The 26,419-nt window shown below is 35.9% G+C and overlaps 1 protein-coding gene and 1 pseudogene across 1 annotated transcript; one reads left to right on the top strand and one right to left on the bottom strand.

Annotated features, from left to right (window-relative positions):
- Positions 1–2,306: 2,306 nt before the first annotated feature.
- Positions 2,307–25,011, top strand: LOC110114380 (DEAD-box ATP-dependent RNA helicase 53). Its single transcript, XM_020847239.2, has 7 exons — positions 2,307–2,672; positions 3,468–3,595; positions 4,390–4,801; positions 4,940–5,038; positions 5,675–5,899; positions 5,985–6,146; positions 23,942–25,011. Exons 1-7 carry the CDS (start codon positions 2,370–2,372, stop codon positions 24,587–24,589), a joined length of 1,977 nt encoding a protein of 658 aa, XP_020702898.1. The 5' UTR covers positions 2,307–2,369; the 3' UTR covers positions 24,590–25,011.
- On the bottom strand, positions 16,448–18,610 carry LOC110114378 (annotated as a pseudogene).
- Positions 25,012–26,419: the final 1,408 nt, after the last annotated feature.

Raw genomic sequence — 26,419 nt, 5'->3', positions numbered from 1 at the left:
CAAAGATATATTAAAAGATGTACATGATAGGTAGAGATAGTATTTTAATGCTAAGCATCGAGCTGTGAAATTCCAAGTAGGAAACTTTGTATATGCAAAATTAAGCTAATGAAAGGCATTAACTCATTAACATATTTGGTGAAGACGAAAAGTTGAGTTCAAGGCACATTGGACCCTTTGAAGTTATTGAAAAAATTAGAAAGTTTACCTACATATTATAGTTTCCACAACAGTACATGTCTGAAATCCATAATATATTATATATATATCACTTCTGAAGAAATGGGTATCTAATTTAAGAAATAGAATATTTATAGAAGATAATGAGGTATGTCACAATCTGAGCTACATATAAGAATAATAGAGAATTCTGGCTTATGATGTTAGAAGATTAAGAAACAAACATATTCTAATTGTTCGAATTCAGTGGAAGAATGAAATAAAAGAGATGCTGCTTGGAAGAAAAAATCTAAGAAGAGAGTTGTATCCTGATATATTCTTATAATATGAAATCTAAGTTTTAAAATGTCAAGAATGTTATTTTTTGAGAAGAAGAGAATTGTAAGACCTATAAAGGCAATGCATAATTCAACCCATTATGGCCCCACTAGATTAAAGGTATTCTATTAAATTCTTACATTTGAACCCTTCTATATGTGTTCGGGGAGTGTTTTATATGCATATAAGAGTGTATGAAGTGGGTCTCAAGGGTTTGTTTGTATGTTTGAAAAATATATATTTTTTTCTGTTAGGGCGCCGCAGTATTACAACAAAATTGCTCTCAAAGTTTTTGGAATTTAGTTAGTGTAGTGGCACTGGGGCAGTGTTGTGGCATTGTGAGCTCTATGAAGGAGCACCATAGTTAGCACCATGGTATTACGAAGAATTTTCATAATAAAAGTATTCCAAAAATGTATTCACTTTCCTAAGGGTGGTCGGCCAGAGAGGGGTGGGGGAGCTTTCTTTGGAAAGAAAGTCAGATTTGGGTGACTTCGGTTTGTTATCAATTGATGGTCCAATTATAAAGTTGTCTATTTCGTGGTAGGTTACATTTTTTCTATCTTAATTTTAAAAAATAAGATGATTTGGGAATTTTTTTATTTAATTCATATTTTTGCAATGTAAAATCAAGGATAACTTATATCTACAAAACTTTCACCGTGTAACTTTATGTATGTTATAGAGGCAATCATTCTTAATATTTAGGCATTTTTTGGGGAATTTTATACTGAAGATTTTGCAAAGTGAACCTTTTTAATTATTTGAAAAATAATTTCAAACTAAGAAAATAATGCTATAGTATAATTTATCCAACGACACCATAAGCAGTCCAATCCGACCCTAAATGAGTCTAACTCAAACACTTAAAGTATAATTAAAAAAAATAGATATTAATTAGAAGGCTAAATGATTTTCAAATTTGGCATATTTATAATTGAATCGAAAGGCTTAGTGAGATGAATCCAATGAGCCTAAGATGACTAGATTCTGAAATCGTTAAGGCATTTAAATGATGGACGAATGCTTCATGACTGTACGATATGGTGTTTTGGATTCTTCTCCATATGACCAAAATACTCTTCCAAAAAAGTCTATCAATAGATCACCATTCTCCAATTGAAGAAGATGGGAAATATTTACATCATCTTAAAGAGCTCTTTTATATTGTTTAATTATTGCCACTAACGACCATCACCAGCTATTACCGCCAATGACCACCAGCAGCAATTGCCGACTCTTTTCAGAATATTACCCTATTGTTGGGTACTAATTGTCTTCCAATAGATTCCAGATTTATGTAATTCTTATGGGAGAAATCAAAACCTGCTGTTAGGTGTTTACTGTCAATTTATGGACACCTGTATTCTATAATCTCTAAAGAGGAATTCAGATGTTTGTACTCAAGTAATTGCCATTTTTTTTAACAATGAGGAAGAGAGAATTTTTATTTCACCTACTATATAGTGAATTGTTCAACTTAGCTATACCCCAAGATTTTTTCCTTTTGTATACATTTCTGGTGAAAAAAACTATGATATTACAATTTTTTATCTTTGTATGTTATATTTTTGTACGACATTGAGATGCAAAAAACACACACTCTATTAACTCAAATTTTCTAACTCATAAGAACATAATTTAAATTAATGAGAGCTAATAAAAAATGAAAAAAATTGAAGAATAAAAAAAAATTTTTGGTGGTAAATAAATTTGGACTTGCAAGGGTATGATGTAAATGTTAAAAATCCTAGATATTTAGGCTAAGATATTTTAGCTAGCACCAAAAGGCCAACTATATACTCTACCCTTTCCTCTTTGCTTCTCTCCGCCAACCTAAATTTTATCCAATTCAAACTCGGCGCGAGAGGATGGCAACCGCACTCTTCTTCTTCACTCCCTCCTCCGCCGTCATCTCCTTCCCGCCCCAAAACCCTAATCTCAATATTCTCCTCACTCGCTCCTCGCCTCTCGCCATTCCCGTCTCAGCTAATCCTAATGTCATCCCTCGCAGATGGTCGGCTGTTCCGTTTCTCAGCGCGAAGGCGCTCCGCACCGCCGTTCCAACCATACCTGTCGAAGGAGAGCTCCTCGACATCTCGAAGATCGGCATATCGGAGCAGATCGTTACTGCTCTCTCTCACCGCGGCATCACTGAACTGTTCCCTATTCAGGTCACTTCTACAAGCTTATTTTGTATATTTCCTTTACTGTAAATGCTTTGAGCGCATGAATAAAGTTAATTATGACTATTTCTAAGTATTGCAATTTGTTTTATAGTGTATTGTTGAATGAGGTTGAGATGGGTATATCCTATGGGAGTTTGTGAGCTTATTTTTATGCTTAATTTATGATTTCAGTGCTAAAGTGCTTAAATTTGGCTCTCTCTAACTTGGAAAATTGAGAAACTGTGACCTCACAGGTAGGAGTACAGTGGGGATGTTGTTTACGGATGAAATACTGTTAATTGTCGACTATGATTATTATTTTAAATATTTTGCATGCATCATCTGTGGAAGCTATAAGGATGTATATCAATTAGTTCTTGAAGATTTTGATGATGAGGGTTGGTGGTGGGCTAGATTTGATTGGTATGGAAAAATCTTTCTAACCAAGCATTATCTGCTTCCTAATAGCCAAATATAAATAGCTGGTGGGTAGAATATTTGTATGAAAACGGTCTAAAGATCCCAAACCATCTTAATATGTTGCTTTTTTGTTTAACAATCGTGAATTTTTTGATTTGTCATTCTATGTGGGATTCTCTTGGTTTGGGAATCATGTCATGTGCTCAATGAAAGCAAGGAAATCAGAAGCAGCAATTTATGAGCTAGGGTTTGCACTATTGAATAATTTGCATAAGGAGAGTTTTCTGTGATTTCATTTCTGCATAGCCATGCGTTTTATTTTCTGAAACTTAAATTTAAATTTCTTTTGATAAAGGGATATTTATTAAATTATGATTATAGAGAGCTGTCTTGGAGCCTGCAATGGAAGGCCGTGATATGATTGGAAGGGCTATAACTGGATCAGGAAAAACTCTTGCATTTGGTATTCCCATATTGGATAAAATTATCCGGGATCAGACTCAAAGCTGGTTCGTTTGTTTCTTCTTGCATTTACATTTGGTTTGTTATGTCTGCTTCATAGCCTTTGTGTTGTCATTGAACTACATACCGATTGATCCTTTTATATCAATTTCGTAGAGAAGTATGCAAATCTGATAAGGCTCCCACTCATTGATGATCATCTATTACCGAACTTAGCTTTTTATCTATTTTTTGCTGGAGGACTTGCTGTGTTATGCAGTATTAAATTCTGTGCATATTCTTTTAGTGATGATCCACTCGAGTGATCATAAATGTTTGTTTCGCATTGTGAGTTGATCATGCTTTTTGAAGGAACTGTAGGGATCTTGCAGACCATCATATTAACCATTAAAGAAGTTGTGATCTGCAAGAAGAATATGGCATTCTTTTTAGGTTTCTTAATTTGGAGTCATAGAATGCGCTCTTATGAACAAGGCAATTAAGGTGTTTGGTGGTTGTCTCTGCATTTTGCTAACATTGAAATCTTGAACTTGTGGATTTAAAAGATGGGTTGAATAAAACTTCTTTGAGCTGTTTTACATTTGGATAAAAGTAAAACATTTTAGAAGATATCCAATTAAAACATATTCAAGGAGATAATTAATTGAGCAATTGCATTCAACAATAAACAAATGAAAATACTTAATCTATCCTAATTTTTTGTTTAATATTTCAATGTGTTAATATTGTTTAGGGGCTAATTGCATTTTAAATCATTTATTTCTTTGGAAGTATAATGTTAGGTATTTGTAAATTGATTGTTGTTTATTACCTGTATATATTTTATGTTTTTGTATTGAAGGAAAAAACGAGTTCCCTCTGCTCTTGTATTGGCGCCTACACGTGAACTGGCACGTCAGGTGCAAAGGGAGTTCAAAATTTCAGCTCCGAATTTGCAAAGTACTTGCATTTATGGTGGAATACCAATTATGAGCCAAGTGCGTGCTCTTGGATATGGCATGGATATTGTTGTTGGAACACCGGGAAGAATTATTGACTTATTTGAAAGGGGTGCCTTAGATCTTTCTGAAGTAAAATTTGTTGTGTTGGATGAAGCTGATCAGATGTTAGCAGTAGGCTTTCAGGAGGATGTTGAACGTATTTTAAGTTACCTACCTAGAAAGAAACAATGCATGCTGTTTTCTGCAACGATGCCTCAATGGATTCATGATCTGTCAAGGAAGTATTTGAGAGATCCTGTAATAGTAGATCTTGTAAGTTATTTGTTTGTCCTATTGCGTTTCTAATTTGAATCAGGATTATGCCTTTTTTCTTAAAGCGCCTTTAGTGTTAACATTTTCTGCTTATTTGGTTTGCTATTATGCATAATGTTTGCCTTTGCTTTATCCTAGGTTGGAGACTCTGATCAGAAGTTAGCTGAGGGTATCTCACTCTATTCTGTTTCCTCAACCTCTCCTAACAAGCAAAATCTCCTTCCCACTTTGATTTCAGTAAGAATATATACGAAGCAGACTACACGTTTTCTTCCTTTAAATTAACTTTTATGTCTACTTTTGATATTTAACAGAAGATTGTTTCTTTGACTCCTATCAAGGGAATTTATGATCAACTTGGTTATTTTTATCAAGTATTTGACATTATTCTTCTACTTTCAAAAACTAGTTACTACTTTTCATACATCTTGGTGACCTATTTGTCATAGTCACTACCCTTTTTTTTCGAAGGATAAGTAGCGCACTGTGGAGATGTGCCATGTTGCAAGACTTAACATTAATATTCTACAATAAGGGAGCAATATTGCTAGTAGTCATAGAATAGATGCTCTTCCATTTTAGTTTGTTTTAATGGAAGTTTATTCTAACTTATAAGGCATGAGCTTCACTCCTCTTTTTATAAATAGAAAGAAAGATGTTAGTATTCTGCTTCATTGTGACCAGGAATAGCTTTCTCTAGACTTTTTATTGGTTTTCTAGATGTTAGACATCGTTTAGGCAGACATGAATTTTGTGCCTAGGGGCATGCTCATCTTATATTGTTGAACTTGAGACTCTTCTTTCCATTATATTGCCTATTTCACTAGTATTTACTTATTTTCCTTCTCTAACTTGTAAACTTTTGTCTTCAAGATGTATGCTCAAGGTGGTAAAAGTATTATTTTCACCAAAACAAAGAGAGATGCAGAGTCACTCTCAAGGTCCATGGGAGTTGTAATTGGGAGCAAAGCATTGCATGGAGACATGCAGCAGTCGCAAAGGGACAAAACTCTTGCTGCTTTCCGTGATGGACGGTTTCGTGCATTAGTTGCTACAGATGTTGCTGCACGTGGTCTTGATATCCCTAATGTTGATCTGGTAACAAAATTCTATATCACATCAAACTATCAAGCTTAAAATTTTTGGTTGTTCTGCAAATAATAACAATTTTGATTGGATACAGGTTATTCATTTTGAAATTCCAAACACTCCCGATATTTTTCTTCATAGATCTGGCAGAACTGGTCGTGCTGGTAATAAAGGGACCACAGTACTTATGTTCACTGAAGGTCAACGTCGTACAGTCAGAAGCATTGAGCAGGATTTAGGATGCAAATTTGAGGAGGTATGTGTCATCCTCGTATGCCTGTAACAATATTCTACTCATTTCATTGGCATTGCAAATTAATATTATTTAGGTTGCTTTTGATTAGCGTAACAAACTTCACGGCAAAGCTCACATATTTAGATTCTGGAGTTTATTGCTAAGTCATTATTAAGTAGATGAACTACTTGAACACGCCTAGTGCTACTGTTACCAATTTTATAAGGCCCAACGAAAGTAGTTAATCCTTAGAACTCCCCGTACCAACTATCTATTAGAGTTCAGGTATTCTGCTTTTTACATGGGCTCATTTAATAACCATCTTGTTCCTAGTTCCAACCAAGCTGAACTTAGCCTGACTACCAACCAAGCTGAACTTATCCTGACAAGGTAGTCCTAATGAATTTTTTCCTATTTAATTGATCCCGAACTGAGAGACCGGTTAACCAGGTTGCCCACTAGGTGGGCGGCGGGCAAGAAGATCGTAATTACTTGTCATAGAATATCATGATTTGAAGGGGATTAATTAGGAGATATTTCTTAATTAAAAATGGCAGATTTTGGGGCTGAATTGGAGGGGATTAATTATGACATGTTTCTTAATTAAATGTGGCAGATTTGGGGGCTGATTTGAGGCTGATTTGGAGGGAATTAATCAGGAGATGTTTCCTATTTAAAAATGTAGATTTGTGGGTTGATTTGAAGGGGATCAATTGGGAGATGTTTCCTAATTAAAAAGGGAGGGGATTAATTAGTAGATATTTTCTAATTGGGGACGGTTGGTTTGAGGGCTAATTTGAGAGAGAACTGAGGGAGGGCTGTTTTGAAATTTGGTGTTTTATTGGTTACTATAAGTAGTAGGGTTTATGTCATTTTTGTAGGCATAATTTGATTTGAGAGTGTTGTAGCCTTCTTTTTGTGAGGGATCCTAGTGGTGTCTAGGGTTTGGGAGAGAAGGTCATTCTCTCAAAAGAGGATCATTATATCTTGCTTTATTCGTATTTGATTTCCTATCAATAAAAATCTATTTTGTGTTGAATCTCTTGGAGTTTATTGCTGTTTTTGATACCAAGGCACATCAAATTAGTATCAGAGCAAGGTTTTTTGGAGAGATGATAGCAAAGAAAGTGGATGCATTGAAAAGCAAAAAAGAGCAATTCAAATCTGGTATGGAGAAGAAGTTTTTAACTATGGAGAATCGGATGGAGAGCCGATTTGGAGGGATAGAATAGATGTTAAGGAAGCTCATTAAGATGTAATCCAAAACTCCAATGGTGGTTCCAATTGCTAACCTTAACCTAGAATCAACCGAGATTCCCTTTGCTGAATCTAAGGGAAAATAAATCGAATGGGAAGAGTTCGATAAGGAGAGTTTCTTTCATCAAGAACTACCTCTTGGGGCTTTGATAAGGGGCAGATCAGGATTTTTGAATGATATAAAAAGCTCAGATGTACCTGCACTAGAACCAAGCCATAACCTTATTATGATTGAATTACAACCTCAAAAGTCAAGATCCTATGTATTAGGTGTTCTTACCTGGTAGATTGGCCAATTGCGATTCATATCACATAGCCAATAGGAGGATCATTGGCTTGAAACTGAAAAGAAGGTGATTGTGATCCACAGGTTTCATCAAATTTTAAAACCTTTCATGCTTATGTGACGTGTCGAAGATGTGGAGGGGTCATTTCCCTTCCCAGAAAAATTTTCAAGGTGGCTCTTTGGACTAACTTTAGGGCTATTATCAAGTGCTTCAACAATAGTTTCTTTTATTCCACCTTGAGGATAATGTGGCTCTTTGGGAGGGGAGTATTCATAGACCGGTTAAGCAGGTGGGTCCCATTAGGTGGGCGGAGGGCAAGAAGATTAAAGAGGAGTAATTACTTACCATAAAAGACCAAGATTTGATGGGGATTAATTAGGAGATATTTCTTAATTAAAAAAGGATAGATTTGGGGGATTAATTAGGAAATGTTTCCTAATTAAAGAGGGCAGATTTGGGGGTCGATTGGAGGTTGCTTTGGAGGGGATTAATTAGGATATGTTCTTAATAAAAAAGGATAGATTTGTGGGATGATTTGAAGGGGATTAATTGGGAGATGTTTTAATTAAAAAGGGCAGATTTTGGGTCTAAATTAGAGAGGATTAATTAGGATATATTTTCTAATTGGAGAGGGGTGATTTGGGGGCTAATTTGAGAGAGAATTGGGGGAGGGATTTTTTGAAATTTGTTATTTTATTGTTTGCTATAAGTAGTAGGATTTATGTCATGTTTGTAGGCATGATTTGATTTGAGAGTGTTGTAGCATTCTTTTTGTGTGGGATCCTAGCGGCGTCTTGGGTTTGGGAGAGAAGGTACTCTCGAAAGAGGACCATTTTATCTTGCTTTGTTTATATTTGATTTCCTATCAATAAAAATCTATTTTTGTGTTGAATCTCTTGGAGTTTGTTGTAGTTTTTGATACCAAAGCGCATTACAAACTCAAGAGTTTTATGTTTTGTAACTCTTGAGAGAGAGCACAAGTTCTAGTTTTTTGTAAGGACTAATTTGATTTGCCCCAAGCATTATGCTTGTTGTTAGAGGGCGAAAGTAGCTTAAAGCTCTCACTGTTTTTTGTTACTTGTTCCTCTTTACCGGAAGCAATTTGAAGCGCATTGGAATGGGCACAGTTTTCCTCTTGAAGGGATGTCAAAGAGGGTTCAACTAATGGAAGTTGCTTGAGGAAGGTTTTGCAGAGACAAATCAGGAAATGGGGGTGGGGGGGTGTTCTTGAATTGGTTTTGGAGGAAGAAAGTTAATTGTTTTATTGTTTGCTCCAAGGGGATTTTAAATAGCATGCAAGTTTGTAAATAGGAAATAAACAAAAGGAAACACATGTCAAAGGAAATAAATATCAATGGAAACAAATATTAGAATATGGAAATAAATCAATTATTTAGTTACATAAAAGATTTTAAATTCTATAATAACCTGAAAAACAACTTTTATTTGAAAGGGCTAACCGTTCCCCTCCATTGGGATCTTTTTGGATCATATCCCCACTTTTAGCTCGTTTGCTCCTCCGAATAATAGGAGGTGAGTGAAGTTCTTCATTCCTTTAGAAAGTCACTTTGCTTATTTGGGAGTTTGCCTCTTCTTGACAATAATAGATTTTCTTGAACCCAGTTTAGGCCTAAATATTCTCATATCTATTATATGTTTCATCTTTTATGAACCATCTAGTCTAGTTTCGCATACAACGTCGGCCTTTCGATGACCCGGTTAAGAGAATAGATGTGTGAGATCAGATCTATGTAAAAAAAAGTAGAGGTATACATGAAAAACATGGTTAGAAATTATCAGAAATGATTTTTTTTATCAGATTTAAATGAAATTTTGACTCTTAATTGGATACAATGGAGAAAAAAAATTCATTTAGCCAACTATATGTAGTGGGATAAATGCTTGATGTTGTTGTTGTAGTAGTAGTTTAGTTTAAAGAACTTTTACATTAGAAACCACCCATTTGTGCTCCTATTCATTGTTTAACAATGAAGGCTCAAACCACTTCAATTTCTTTGCTGTGATAACACAGTATATTTTCATGTTGGAAGTTGGTCTATTTGTAATGTATTATCAATAACCTTATGAAATATTTATCAAAAAGGACTTCAGAGATCTACTTGATTTTCCAACCTTGCCTTTTAACTTGTGCTTTTCTAAGTGTAGCCATTATCTAGTCTTCTTGGATTGGGCATCGCCATCTTTCAATATATCTACAAAGAAATTTAGATTGACTAGACTTTGCGATAGAAAACCTAAGCTCACCACAATATTTTCCTATCAATCCATTTATGATTCAATTGAATTAAAATTTGATGTAAAGGATGTTTTCCATGTTTTCAAACATCATAAATTGTAGACTTGCAATATTCTAATCATTTTCTTCTTCCTCATCTTTGTTTGACAGTTGGTCTATATGTTGGGTGATGCTCATTTTCAGCTTTATTTCCAACAAAAATTTTCACCTTTGTTTCATCGTTAAGTTTTGTAGTTCATAGGGATGGACTACTAGAAGTGGCTATGTATTTGTAGAGGTGTGTAAAGTCTCATCTTTTAGTTTGATGGCTTTGAAATGTGTTGACCTCTATATACATGTCATATTCAATCAAGTGCATCAGAGGAGGTAACTAGTGGATAGGTCACACGTAATGAATGCCGAAGCGCCTCGATCATTGTTAAAAATCTCTCAAACTTTGTTTGATTGCAAAACAGATGTACTGAGAACCCCAAATTTGTTCAAAAGACTCATTTGTTCGCAACTCAATTGAAAATGATAACAAGAATAATTCTTGGCAAGCGTAATGTTTTATAAAATTATCTGAACAACCTTTGATCCTCAAATGGACTGTGTTGATGTGTTTGGTACATCGAATTTACTTAAGAGGAGACCCCTCACAATCAAATCGATCGAAGGTGATCAAAATTGACGGACAACAAATGCTACATTGTGTGACGATGCCCAAATGTCGTCTGTTCACAAAATAAACTATGTCATTGAATATGGAACGCTGAAATTGCCTAGAAAAGGCTGTACTATTGCCCAGAGCATCATATAATGTGAAAAAAGTAAAATTGGCATGAATTTCGAAGTGACGTTGCTCAAAACTGCCCAAATGACATCCCGATCATGAAGCGGACTTCATCGTTTTGCTCAGAATATCAAAGTTACGTGAGGGATAATTGCTCGTTATCGTTTTGAGTGAAGGCTTTGAAATCGACATGCGATGGATGCAATGTTGCGTGACGTTACCCAAATGTTGAATGGACTTTACCGTTTTGTCTGACATGTCGAAATTACCTTGGAATGACTATAATGTTGTTTTGGTCCTTGCACGAGCAAAATGTAAAATTGGCATGAATTGTGAGGCAACAACCCAAAAATTGAGATGCATGGGAGGCAAACGATCTCACCTAAATTAAAATTTTTATTAATAAATCATCCTAATCTAAATCCTATCTCTCAAGTATTTAATCGCCATCTGCAAGCAGCGGCTGCCCATACAAAATCCTAACGATAGCCTATCATTTCGACATAGTTAAAAAATTAGAATAAAGCCTTATCTCCCTCTCCTACTCAATTTCTCCTCACACGACAAATCCTACCATTCGAAATACCGTCTTCTCCTCTCCCAACCACAACCTCTTGTACACAGCTACCTCATGCACCTCACGACCTTCCACAGCACACAAACTTCCTCTCACGACTTCTCTTCCTCCTCAACTCCCCAGCTCTCCTCTTCATGCAAGAGAAGCCCACGCTAATTGCTTCCTCAGCTCACACTCCTTCACCTACAAACTCCCATTCACACAACAAGCAACAACTCCTCTCCCTGCAAGCTGTGACGCCCAGTTATGTCTCCTTCACTTGGCCAAACTCCATGCCTTCCTTCTCTCAACTTGCTTCGAGCCGGCCTACCTCTACTGCTACACTACCTTTCTCCCTCACAACCACCTCACAAGTCCTCTACACAGTTCTACTCGAACAACTCCCTACTCCACACCAAGTAACAACAACCCTCTTCACTCCTCATCTAAAGAAAGCTCCACATGCACTTCCAGCCACAACTTCTCCATTGCTAGCTACTGCCTCACACCCATTAGCCTCGACACCACCTCCTCTAATTTCTAAACTTGCCGGCCAACACCGAGCAAGCCGCCGGCCCTCTTCCCTATTCTCCACCGAATGACCATCCAACCAGTACAAAAGCTACCCTCGCCAGCCTCTAGCATCCGACCTTCAGCTCTTCACTCCATTAGTTGCTACCTCCCAGCATCTACCCTATCTTTCACACCCAAACAGCAAATAAGCTCCCTTATGTTTTCGCTCTCAACCATCTACCCGATACCTGCATATCAATCTCTCCACCTATCCACCAACTTGATATTCACTACAATTCCAACTCCATACACAACAGCAGCCAATCAACTCAACGAGAAATTATTCTGTGCGGAATTTGGTTATAGAGCTGCGTTCGGATGCTAGTAAAAATCATTACACGTGGCGTGCTTACGTGGAAAGTTAGGATATTCATTTGACTTCTTACCCGTCCCGTTTGACTTTTCGGACTTACTACAGACGAAGAGAAATCCGCAACAAATAAGCAGTAAATAAGCATAAAATGCGGAACATATACGCAACAAATATTCAATAAATACGCAATAAATACACAATAAAATACTCAACCAATACGCACATTTTACGCAACGAATACACAATAAATACTCAATCAATACACAATTCAAATAAATATCGCGGACTTTTAACTTTCCACGTAAGCATCCGAACACAGCTCTATAACCGGATTCCGCATAGAATAATTTCTCCAACTCAACACCCTCTACTGCTGGCTTCATATCATACCACTATCTTTGCTTCTAGCAACTATTTAAACAACCCCTTCAATTCTCACCAATAGAGAGTAACTCTTTCCCTCTATTTTTCCCCTAACAAAGCTTTTTTTCTTTTCTTTTTACTATTACTATTTATGTTAAAAAGATGAAAAGAAGTAAAAAAAAAAGAAAAAATGGAGAGAGAATAGAAAAGGAAAAGATTTGTGTTTTAATCCCTCGCTAATTTAAATGAAATTACAAGGAATTAGACAAAAAATGAATATTTGAGTTAAAATTTTAATTGAATAAAATTTATGAGAACTTTAAAGGCAATAGCAAGGAACTTACTAATGAACTTTATAGCCCGCCTACGTGCATGAACAAGGGACTCGTGGTGAACAAAGATTCCAATATGCACATCGACTTGCCTACAATCAGCATTAGCAAAATTGTAGAGAATACAGTAGCCTCCCTACAAGCAATAGCACGAGACCTTTAATGGATTTTATAGCTTGTGTATGGGTAACAACAGAAGACTTATAATACTCATATCAGTTGGCCTACATGCACGAGCAAGGAACTTGCAATGTGATAGTTTGCCTACGGACAAGAATCGAGAACCTGTAATGAATATATCAACTTGCCCATCGGAAAAGACAAGAACATCTACTGAACAAAAGAGCTCGACTATGAGCAAGAAATATCTTATAATGAACACTACAATTCACCTATGAGCAGGAGCAAGAAATTCGTAGTGCCCACAATAATTAGTCTACAGGCGTGGACAAAGATCTTATGTCAAACAAACTAGTCTATTTATGGATAATAGCAGGAAAATTCTAGTGCACACTACAATTCACCTATAAGCAAAAACAGGAAATTGGTAGTACATACAACAACTAGCCTACATGTAACAATAGGAGATTCGCAGTGAACAATGTAACTCACTTACAAGCAGGAGCATGATCTTCTAGTGTCTCATAAACAAACATCTCGTACGAGCTATGTTGAATAATATGATGATTTAGATGAGGCAAAAATAAACTAAGCAATATTTATCCTCTATACAACAATTAAAAAGTAACTCGTCTTTCACGCCACTGGATCTTTAATATTTGTACAAGCGGATAGAATGCGTTTCTTGAACTTCTAATGAAATTTTGTGCAAACCTTAGCGATAACCACTTGCACCAATAATTATATATAATTATTTTAAAATACCCCTCATACATTAAAATAGAATTCCCCTAATTTTAAATGTGATGCATCGAGAAGAGTGCTGACACCTTAAAGAGGCATGCAACAGCTTTGGGAAGCAAGCGACTACCCTAAGAGTGCTACTGCCGCTTTGGGAAGCGAGTCAATACCTCAAGAAACATGCACATTAATTTAATAAAAAGTTTAAACACTGACATGTGTTCCGCAAAGTTCGTTACACTCCTAAATCCTTGCCTGAGAATGTTACGTGGATCAAAAGTGAACTTAAGTTCAAGTTCGATTCTCCTCCTTGAATAGACCGAATTTGACATGACTTGAACTAACAAACAAATACATGGTTGTAGCGTTGATCAGAGTATTTGATTTTGTATATTCATATTAGGCCTTCAAGGTCTTTTATAAATAAAATTCATATATCAAAATACATACTCTCAATTTTAATATTTATATGATAACTTTAAAATTAGGAGCTGAACTCGGTCCTCTGTTGGCAAACAAACAGAGTTGACAATGTTCGACTATTGAAATGAAAATACCCATAAATCCCTAATGATGACCTTTTTAAAAGTTAATATCACTTGGAGGGGATCATACTTTTCAAATGCCTCCAAAATTCTAATAAATACAAATTTTGAAATAACTTAACGTATATTTCCAATGATGACCATGTTGAAATTTAATATCAATCAGAGGTGTTGTTATCTTTTAAATGCCCCTAAATCTCAAAACTAATCATATGGCGGCTCTGATTTTAATAAAAGTTCGAAACTTAAAAATCACTAAAATTTAAGATATTAAAGATGAAATAAATCACATAAACCCTTAAAGTAAAAAATCCATCCATCCTCCACAATAGTTTGTCAACAACAACAATAACAACATCAAGCCATTGTCTCACTACGTGGGGTCGGCTGCATGAATCCTTTTTCGTCATTATGTCATGTTAAAAGTCAAATTCTCATTTAAATCTAATAAAGAAAGATCATTTCTAATCTTTTTCAATCAAGTCTTTTTAGGTCTACCTCTACCTTTCTTAACATAAATCAAATTTAATACCTCAACTTTCCTAATCGGGTCCTCGGAAGGCCTCCATTTAATGTGACCAAACCATCTAAGGAGACTCTCTCTAATCTTATCTTCCACTGGAGCTACTCTAACCTTTTCACGTATATGCTCATTTCGTATCCTATCTCTAAGGGTGAAGCCACTCATCCACCTAAGCATTCTCATCTATGCAACACTTAACTTAGTATTATGATTCTCTTTTAATGGCCAACATTCGGCACCATAAAGCATTGCAGGTCTCACCACCATCTTATAGAATTTTCCCTTAAGTATGAGGGAGACTTTTCTATCGCACAAGCCCGATGCATTTCTTCACTTCAACCACCATTAAGTTTGAGGGGAACTTCCACAATAGTTTGTCGAGGTGGATAAATTTAAAAATCAGTTTAACTCACAAAGAGTGAATGTCTATTTGAGAATATCACTAGGATTCATTTTCAAACCATCTCTTGCCAGTAAGAATGTGGCACATATCCTCTAACCGGTGATTTTTTCGCCAAATGGCACCACAGGTAAGCGGTTATGACTAGGGCTTTCTAATTGAGCGGTTTTGTCGCTAAATGGTACAACTAAATTATGGTCACGGCCAGAGTCTGTATGTTCCCCAATCGCTTTAAATCTTTGAGTAATAATCAATAGGGTATAATCGATATTGCATAAAGCCATTTATTAGCTTAGGTGGACTCAACTCTGTCTCCTTAGGTAAATATTCACCCCAAGTCTATAAGGTACACTTGTACGAAGCAACCTATGATTGCCAATAGGGATTTTTCAGTCCGGTTGGGTTGACTACCTCCTTTGACTAACAAACTAGAGACCATGATGAACCGTGATGATGGAACCATAAGTTCTTGATCAAGTTCATCATCATTCCCTCCACCTTCCGCTTTATGTGTCAGGTGATAAAATTTTCAAATTTAAATATCTAAATCGGCTATCACTATACGTTGGATACTACGTATTTGTTCAATGATTAGCCTTATTCGAAAGTTCTCTCTAATTTTTGGGAGGGGTAATTAACTATAAGTGTTTGCGCCTATGAGAAATTAGAACTCAGATCTTAAAGTCCTCTTTAAGAAAGCGAAATCTCTGGGTAGTGTCTATCTCTATATAAGTTGACTTCCGAAATTTTTTTCCGAAACTTAATCCATTAAAACTCTTCGTGAAATATACACAAAGAGGTCGAGGCCTAAAAGCTCAAATTTTCAGAACTCACAAAATGTTGCAAAGAAGGTATCCTATCATGAGTTGATCCCGTCCAATAGCATTTTTGTCTAGTAAACATAGCACTTTTGATTTTATATACTTTTACCCACTCCAAAGTATTTTTCCATCCTCAAAATGTGTGCCACATATATCCAGGTTGAACAACTTCCTTTGATACACAACCAATCCTATGGTAGAGAATCCCATCTTGGTGCCTTCGTTTGTGTGCCTTAGTTGAAAGCCTTCAAGGCTTAGTGAAAATTTGGGTATGTACCATGGGTTGTTCTTCCTGTTGTGCACTGAAAAGACCTACATAATTATGAACAAAGTCATGAAACTGCTTGTGATCAATCATGATGGCATATTTGCCATTTTCTTTTGTGCAACCTTGTTTTATTTTATCAGGTTGAAATGTTGTAGTTATGCAATCCATTTGATGTTCCACATCAATTACTTGGATTGAGTTTGCAGTTACAACAATGACTATGATCTATGCAAGATCATGCCCTCTAACTAATATAGTTTAGAATTTCCATCACTTGATTTAAGGCAAACAACTTTTCATAAGGTTGATAATTTTTATGTGCCTTTTGCAACATCTTTGAATGATTGGCCACTGGTCAGACATCTTGGATGAGGAAAACATTGATAACTTTGCTAATTGGATTTGTCTTTAAGGTTGGGTATGGTCATTACTAGCGCCTTAGTGATCACTTTCTTGAATAGTTGAATGTGCTCTCCCTTTTCCCCATTGGAAGGGACAATTGTTATTTGTAAGATCATAAACCCTTATAACTAGTAGTCCGGTCTATGAACTTGCAAAAAATACTTGTAAGCTCCCATGAAACATTTAACTGAAACTGTGTATGATCCATCCTTGGGGGTTGTAGCTACATTATACGCTACATTGTTCGAGCCTATCAACGGTCTTTTGCGCACAATGAAACCTAGAAAATAAGTTTAGGGCTAAGTATGAATTTGTCATCTTGAAAAGCCTCAAAACCTATTCCAAGTGCTGTAGATGCGCTTCCTAGTTTTGCATATACACCAAAATGTCATCAAGGTAAAAAATGTCGAATTGATATAGTTAAGGACAATGTACCTCATTTATTAACCACATATATGTTACTAGAGTGTAGGACTACCTTAGTTGAATGGAGTGGAATTGGGTTGGTAGGCTTTGATTTGGAATGAGGACTAAATACAAAAGACAATGCTGCTAAAGCTGATGCTCTCTGAGTGGGTCCACTTTGACTTGCATTGTTTGATTTATCCTTGGACTCTGAATTTTGAAAAATTGTCCTGAACAAGATTGCAAACTTCTTCTCAAAAGAATTTCCATGGGCAGCAGCCTTAGCGCTATCCCAGGAGAAATATGCCGTAAAGAAGCTGTGGGCTCATTACCCTCTGTGACTTTGCAAAGGGGCACATCTGAAGCTAGACCTTCTAAGTACACTGCAAGCTCTATGTATTTCTGGCCTATATCAAATGCCTTTTGTTTGTCCTTGGTTTCTACACACTGACCAATCCAAATAATAACCTCAAAATGTGTGTCAATTATCAACATATCCTCATTGAGCAGATTAGCTTTCACAAAGTTGAAAACTTCAGTGACCTCTAATTATTCTTTGCGAAGGAGAATGTATACAGATGGGGATCTCTGACAATATCGTAATTTTATTGCTGTAGAAACTTTGTTTTCCTCCAGGAGCAAACCAAAAGGCAGAGCTCTCTGTTCCCTACTTTGGATTTTTAAATCTAGCCCCAGGCTTAAAAAGTTCTGCAATGTTTGTGGCCCACTGATGTTGCTCAACCGTGCTTGATGTCCCTTGCCACATAAAGAGTGTATTTCCAGATTGTGGAAGAAAGTAGTCATAGGAATTTAAAGATCCTGCAACCACATCAACCTGAATTGAAGTACGATACACGAATTAGTGCAATGCCATCAGAGTCATAGGTTTCATCTTTAACATTCTTCTTTTCCACAGACATCTTGTAACCTGTGCTCAGCCCACCCTTCAAAAGAAAAATTGGCTGAAAGAGTGCAATGAATTGCGGTGGCTCTTTCCCTTGAAAAATGCGACCCTGGACAGGTCTGCCTTTCATGGAAGTCCACAATGTATTGGCCAATCGAGCAGCCATTATACGATCATCCTGAATGCTTTTATTTCCAATCTAACAGGCTAGGAAGTAATCCTCCTTTTTCTCACCTCTATGATATGTATAAAATATGATATAACAATCACCACCGAAGAATTTACCAGCATCGTCTTGTAGAATTGGTGTCTTTGCACTACCATTGATGCGCCATAGCTCAACTTTCCTGCCACCTTCAAGCAAAGGTGGAACCTCCTCATTCACAGTAGACTTTTTTTGGCTTCCCATCACATCATCACCCTATTGCTTCAACAAAGCTGCAAGTTTTCCTCTTCCTTCCTCCCCACCAGAAAGTCCTGTACCAGTGCCTAAAGGCCAAGATTCAAAGTTGGACTGGAATGAATGCATCTCATATCCATGAATCATTTTGCTAAACCGGGTTGCCTTTGGCCGGTTCTCATTACTAATAAGTTCCTCAGCAGCTTTGCAAGCAGCTTTCCTCTCCTTCAATTGTGTTACTTAACCAACCCAAACACGAATCTCAGCACCACAATCCAGTAGATATCATTTATTGTTTCCAAGTATTGCCTTGGAAAGCAGGCCTTCTTCCAACTTCAATTGACCATCATTGATGATGTAGAGCTTTGCAGGAGATTTTTTCTAAACCACATCATCTTCACCTGCTGGTTTTTTCCAATTGGTGCAAAGCCACCAAAGAGGACCCAGAATTCACCTTAGTCTGACTCAGCTACGTGCTTCCTATCATCAATAGTAGCAACATCACACTTTCCTTCATGGCATTTATCCTTCAAATATTGCATCACTTCTAAAGACATAGATCTTTCTTGGATGTTTGAGTTAGCACCCTTTAATTAATATATTTTATTTTCAGTGTCCAAGATAAATACATCTTAATGATTTAATGAAGAACGTGCAAATGGAACTTGCTTCGTTTTGACTACTCTTTTGGCCCTACCGACATAAAGACGATTTTCAAACTTCTCTTCTAGTTTTTTAAATCCAGAGGCAACACCACCCTCGAGTGGAAGGATGCCTGGCTTGAAATAAGACAAAAACTTGTTAGATTCATGAGCCTGAAGTTCCCTGTGTTGAACTGCACGGCCTCCAAGAGATGCATCAAGTTTAACTGTCTTAATTGCAGCAGTTCCAGCTTCGTCTTGGCTAGTATCTTTCCTAATCCAATAGTGAATGTCATACAAATAAGAAGCACCTTTGCCAGGAGTAGTCTTCTACTCAATCGTTCGCATCTTCAACTTTTTCACCCTAGGATCGCCACCGCCCCAATAGCTCATTCACCCTCTAGTGTAGTGATTGTCGTGTTCGCTTCATGTTTCTCCTGTGTATTGAGGTTGGGAATCCCACATTTCTTCCACCCTCCTTGCATGACCTGATCCCCATGGCTCAACTCGACCCCCACCATCTCTGATCGCTCACTCCCCTTGCTTAAAATGCATCCTATAGTGGTCGGCCACCCCACCACCTCCACCACAAAATTTACTCCTTGTTGTACCCCTATTTGGAAATCTTGATCCCCCTTTATTGGAGCCCTAGGAGGTGGCTTTTGATAAAAAAAACTCTCTTCATCAAACTTCTTTCATCTGATCTCTTTTCCCTTAGATTTGGTGAAGAGAATTCCGGTCAAATTTTGGTTAGGGTTAACAATCAAAACTGCCAGTGGAGTTTTAGATTGCATCTCCGTGATTTTCCTCATCATCCCTATATTAGGATTTTCCTCATTTCCTTGTTCGATCAACGGTGCTCTCATCTACGATGTTAGTTGGGTGTGAAGTTTCTATATTTTTCTCATCATATCCTCTAGGTTAGAAAGCCTTCCTTCCATGGATGAAAACCATTCCTCAACTTAATATTTGAGTTGGTAAACTTCTCCTAGTTTCTCTTTCAAAGCATCCACTTTCTTAGCCTTCATAGATTTCCAAAAAGTGCTCTGATATCAATTTTATGCGTCTTGGAAGCAAAAATAGCAAAATAGAGAAGAAAAAAAATGCAAGATCACGAAGATATGGGATGATTTTTTATAATCTCTTCAACAATAATGAAAGATGCAAGTGATCTACTATTCGAGAGGCAGATAAGCTCTCCCACAAACCCTAGATGCTGCTAGGAAACTCACAACAAATCCTAGAATAAATTTAAGCAAAATATAAGCTTAAAACCCTAGATCAAACTTTCCCTTAAATAGCCCTAACACAGAATACACACAATTAAAATCTTCCTAAACAAAGTAAACAGCATAAACACAAATATGTAATATTCCTAAACAATTAAACCCTTTCTAAATAGCATAAACACAATTAGAAAATCTTCCAAAATAGCATAAACACAATTAGAAAATCTTCCTAAATAGCATAATCACAATAACGAACTTCCTAAATAGCTCCCCTTGATTAGTAATTTTCCTAAACAACTCCCCCTTGTTTAGGAACATTTCTAAGCATTTCCTCCTTAATTAGGAACCTTCTTAAACAGCTCTCCCTTAATTAAGAACCTTCCTAAATAGCTCCCTCTTGATTAGCAATCTTTCTAAACAGCTCCCCTTAATGCCTTACATAATGAAAATAGCTCCCCCGACCTAATTGTGGGCCCCCCCCTTAGCATATCACCATCTCTTGCCAATTAGAAGCTGTTGATGGAAGCAACGAGAAGATTTATTGAAGGGCTCAATTTTTTTCATGAAGGATGTTGTAATTCAACTTTTAAATGTTACCGGAAGGTCTATACTAGAGAAAAACTAACAAAAGAGTGGAATTGGCTATACGTTTTTGGGTTGGTTTTGGATGAATAAACTTGCTTGGTTTATTTCCTGAGGGAGTTTAGATAGACATAAAAGGTATAAACAAGGTAAAAAAAGAAACACATATTGAAGGAAACAAATCTCAGAATATGGTACCAATATAAATCTCAAAATAAGAAAAAAATAACATATCTCCTTGTTTCAAGAATTCTAAATCCTTACAAATTGAAAATTAAAGCCTAGTTGAGGGGATGATCAGTCCCGCCTTGGGGTGTAAATGCATTGAGAAATTTGGCTGGTTAACAAGCTCGTGAGTTGAATTTATCAAGCTGCAAAGTCAAACTTGAGCTTAAATTATAGCTCATATATTAAATAAGATTGAGTTTGAGTTTGATAAGGCTAGGCTTGTTGACTTGCAAGTTGGCTTGATTAGAATAAATATTTAAACCTAAAACCTATTTTTGGCATTTTAGGTTAATCCTTAGGCCTCAAAAGTCTCACAAACTATTCTTTTTCTTCAAGTAATGCTAGTCCCATCAATGCATTGTCCTATAAGCTCCCACTATCTTCTTCTCCCGCCGTCGGTCTCGTCAATCCATCTCCAATGAGTTGCCACTTTAACTTTCTTTTCTTCTCTAGTCGTTGGTCTCATCGATCCTTCTCGGGCAAGTTCTTTTCTCGACTTCCTCTTCTCGTATCATTAGTTTTGTAGATCCTTCTTCAATGAACTCCTTGAGATGAAGAATGAAAATTTTACCAATGCTTAACAATTTACTAGGAGTTTTTGTATATTCCTATTAAATACTAGGTTTTGTTCAGTCTATCAAATTACCTAGGTTGATGAAGCAAAAAATAATGTTATGTGGAGAAAGCATTCCTTCTATGGATGAAAACCATTCCTCAACTTCATATTTGAGTTGGTAAACTTGTCTAATTTATTTTTCAAAGCATCCACTTTCTTAGTCGTCACAGATCTCCAAAAAGTGTTATGGTACCAATTTGATACATCTTGAAAGCAAAAATAGCAAAATAGAGAAGAAACAAAATGCAAGATCACGAAGGTAGGGGCTGATTTTTTATAATCTCTTCAACAATAATGAAAGATACAAGTGATCTACCATTCGAGAGGCAGATCAGCTCTCCCACAAGCCCCAGACACTGCTAGGAAACTCACAACAAATCCTAGAATAAATTTCAGCAAAATATAAGCTAAAAATCCTAGATCAAACTCCCTCTTAAATAGCCCTAACATATAATACACATAATTAACATCTTCATAAACAGCATAAACACAAATATGAAGCATTCCTAAATAATTAAATCCTTTCTAAATAGCATAAATACAATTAGAAAACATTCCTAAATACCATAAACACCATTAGAAATCCTTCCTAAATTGCATAAACACAATTGGGAACTTCCTAAATAGCTCCCCTTGATTAGGAGTATTCCTAAACAATTCCCCCTTGATTAGGAACATTCCTAAATATTTTCTTCTTAATTAGGAACATTTCTAAATAGCTTTCCCTTAATTAAGAACTTTCTAAACAGCTCCCTCTTGATTAGTAACATTCCTAAATAGCTCCCCTTAATGCCTTACATAATGAATAATAGGTCCCCCGACCTAATTGTGGCCCCCCCTTGGCATATCACCATCCCTTTCCAATTAGAAGTTGTCGTTGGAAGCAACGAGAAGATTCATTGAAGGGATCAATTTTTTTCATGAAGGGTGTTGTATGATTCAGCTTTTAAATGTTACCGGAAGGTCTTCTAGAGAAAAACTAACAAAAGAGTGGAATTGGCTATACATTTTTGGGTTGGTTAGGATGAATAAACTTGGTTGGTTTATTTCCCGAGGGAGTTTAGATTGACATAAAAGGTATGTATAATCATGGAAAAAAAAAGAAACACATATTGACGGAAACAAATCTCAGAATATGGAATCAATATAAATCTCAAAATAAGGAAACAAAATAACATATCTCCTTGTTTCAGGAATTCTAAATCCGTACAAATTGAAAATTAAAGCCTAGTTGAGGGGGATGACCAGCCCCACCTTGGGGTGTAAGTGGATTGAGAAATTTGATTGGTTAATAAGCTCGTGAGTTGAGTTTATCAAGTCGTAAAGTCAAGCTTGAGCTTAAATTATAGCTCATGTATTAAATAAGCTTGCGTTTGAGCTTGATAAGACTTGGCTTGTTGACTTGCAAGTTGTCTTGATTAGAATAAATATTTAAACCTAAAACCCATTTTTGGCATTTTAGGTTAATCCTTAGGCCTCACAAGTCTCACAAACTATTCTTATTCTTATTCTTCTTCTTCTTCTTCTTCTTCAAGTAATGCTAGTCCCATCAATGCCGTCCTATAAGCTCCCACTGTGACTTTCTCTTCTTCTCATGCTGTTGGTCTCGTCAATCCATCTACAATGAGTTGCCACTTTAACTTTCTTTTTTAATTCAATATTTATGTAAGTTTTAATATATATAGCGTGAGGCGTAAGCCTCATGCCAGTGAGGCGAGGCGGGCCTCAACCAAGTTGAGGCGCAAGCCTCATAAAAAAAATTCGATGCGTAAGCATTGAGACGTTTTTTATTGGAATTGCGCAAAGGCGGGCCTCAAGGCGAGCCTCAAGGCGAGCCTCATATTGCGCAATTTTAAACCATGCTTGAGATGAAGAATGTAAAAAATGAAAATTTTACCGTTGTTTAACAATTTACTAGGAGTTTTTGTATATTCCTATTAAATACTAGGTTTTGTTCAGTATATCAAATTACCTAGGTTGATGAAGCAAAAAAAAATGTTATGTGGAGATCCTGGACTTTTCTTGGTGGGATCTCACCAACAGGTCCTGTCCCAGCACCGACTAGTTCAGTGACGTTTCAATTTGAGGAGTTCATAGACATGGAAGAAAAAAAAATCAACTGACAATTATAATTAATTGCTTATTAAAATTATCAAATGCTCCTGTTTATACAATATTAAATTTTAAGTCCAAGTTCTCTAAAGTGAGAAGTATAGTTTTTGTTTTTTTTTTTTCTAGAATGAGCTAAACTTCTATTACTGAATTCCTTTCTTATTTGCAGCTGCGAGGCATTACTGGTGAAGGTGGAAAAAGGAGCTCTGACAGGTATGATGATAATTCTTGGCTGTCCGAAGATGGCTCGGATGATAATGCTCAATATGGAAATTATAGACGGTCCCCAAAGCCTAACAATTATAGAAGCTCTGAAAGTAACTTCAGAAGTCAATCTTATTATTCTGATAATTCACGTTATGGAAATAATGAGAGATTTAAAAAGTTCAACTCTTATGGAAATTCTCAAGATTACTCAAGAAATCAATCTCCTGAATCCGATAATTCACAGTATGAAAATCATGGGAGATTCAGAAAGTTAAACTCTAATGGAAATTCTCAAAATAGTTTCAGAAATCAATCTCATGACTCTGTTCATGCCCAGTATGGAAATAATGGGAGATTTAGAAGCCAGGGAAGTCCTAGAAAAAACAAATTTTCAAAGCCCTACCAGTCTGTTCTTGATCAGAATTCAACAAACAGAAGTTCCTTTTCATTGGATAGCTTAGATCACTGGAATGAAAGCAATACAGATGAGAAATTTGATTTTCCTGCAGAATCTACAAGATCAAAAAGGACATATGGCTCTCGTAAACATCATCAGAAGAAATCAGAAACTGATAATGATAATTTCGATTCCTTGTTTGATTTGTTTTGAAGGTAAACGAGAATTCTTATATTGTTCTTCCCAGCTGCTTCTTTAAAGATCACAACAGAAACCCCTGGTAACAACTTCACTCTTCTTCTTCATTTATTCTCAATATAAGAATTCAGCTTTTAGATATTGCAAGATTAGCTCAGCCTTAGGAAGGTTTAGGGTCATTTTTTACTCAATTTAAGGGATTGGAGAGCCCCATTTTAGCTCATTTGAATGATCTTTTGTTATCTACGGGCTTTAAGATGTTGGTATTCATATCTTAGATAGGCACAAGCTTTGTTATCTGTGATAATTTGATAAATTTTAAATTTAGAATATTGTATTATGTTTTGGTGCCTAAGTTCTTCCACTCATATATAAAATTTTGGATTTGGAAGGAAAGGAAGCTTCAATTCCATCCATTTCCTTTGTTTTTTTCTCAATGAGTTTATGTTTTGATCAATAAGTATGAACATTGACATGCAGAGTATAGTATTTGCTTTTAAGGAGAAATGTTCTATTGTCATAGAGTTTTATTGTGTTCCATTTTTTAGTTTTTTACACAATATTTATTAGTCATTTTTAGGATCTTAAGTTGATTTCCCTTTTTTATTTTATATATGAGCTGTAATTAAATTCTTTTGGTTACTATTTTTTGAAGTAATTTTGATGCACTTCAAGAAGATCATTTTTAGAATTTATTTCAACTTTATTTCATTAAAAGATTTTATTTGGGACAACTTTTTTAGTTTTAAATTATATATTAGGATTTTTTTTAAAGGAGTATCTAGATTTGAATTAGAATTGATTTCAAATTAAATTTTCTAATAATTTTATTCTATAAATTGGAGTTGAACAGTTAGTATTTAGATTATTGGATTATGTGTTAAAATTAGAAATTATCCTTGATTCTCTCTATCTGTACTGATGGCTTCTCTCTCTCTCTTTCCAAGTGTCTCATTCTAGGAGAGATTATTACGGGTGGAGTCTGGACTAGGGCGAATTATTACGTCCGGTCATCGGACGTCCGGACATTCAATCCAGACGTGCCACGTCACCCAAATACACCGGATCCCAGTGTATTTGGGTGACGTGGCGCATCTGGATTGGATGTCCGGACGAATCCAAACACCGGACATAATAATTTGCCTTGGACTAGGGAACCGTCCAGATTCTCTATCCTACATTTTGTGTTAGATTTGAATTTTCTTATGATAATTACAGAGAAATTCTAGTCACATATATGCATCAATTAACATGACCAATCACAAATCATCATGACATCTGCAATGCTATGAAAATTAACATATTTGAATCTTATTGTTTGCACCAGTGGAGTTATAAATTTCTTCTTCATTGTAATTAATGAAGTCATTAACATCATTAATGTGAATGAAATAAGCTATCCACTCTCCCTAAATTTCTGGCTCCTGTTTGCTACTGAAGCACCAGAACCCTTGCTACTAAACTTACTATTTTATATGAGCGAAGGCTTCGTTTTGGGATAGCTTCATAAAGCAGTTTTTTAATATAAAATTTTGCAATTCAAGACATTTTACTAAACAGTTGCGTGTTTTTGTCCCAAATGAAGCAAGCTTGTTTCTTCTCTAAAAGGTAATCCTTCAATTTTTTTCATATATGATAAAAAATCAATTCAAAGAATAAAAGAGATCAATAATGAATTTATCATTAAGGGCCCATCATATTTCGAGAAATTATTCTATACGTAATCCAAACGCGTTCGAATGCTGTGTATTTACTGCTTATTGTGTTGCTTATTTTTTTATATCAAATTTTTTCGTGTCAAAAAGCAACACATAAATAATACTCACTAAATACACAATTAATACG

This window comes from Dendrobium catenatum, unplaced genomic scaffold (assembly GCF_001605985.2).
Source record: "Dendrobium catenatum unplaced genomic scaffold, ASM160598v2 fragScaff_scaffold_716, whole genome shotgun sequence".
In the NCBI taxonomy this organism is placed as follows: domain Eukaryota; kingdom Viridiplantae; phylum Streptophyta; class Magnoliopsida; order Asparagales; family Orchidaceae; genus Dendrobium; species Dendrobium catenatum.
The sequence above is the reverse complement of the archived record's forward strand: the minus strand, read 5'-3'. Positions and strand labels throughout refer to the sequence as shown.

Coding starts and splice junctions, on each gene's coding strand:
- LOC110114380 (XM_020847239.2), top strand. CDS start 2,370: ATGGCAACCGCACTCTTCTTCTTCACTCCCTCCTCCGCCGTCATCTCC. Junction 2,673..3,467: donor CTGAACTGTTCCCTATTCAG/GTCACTTCTACA, acceptor TTATGATTATAG/AGAGCTGTCTTGGAGCCTGC. Junction 5,039..5,674: donor TCCTTCCCACTTTGATTTCA/GTAAGAATATAT, acceptor TTTGTCTTCAAG/ATGTATGCTCAAGGTGGTAA.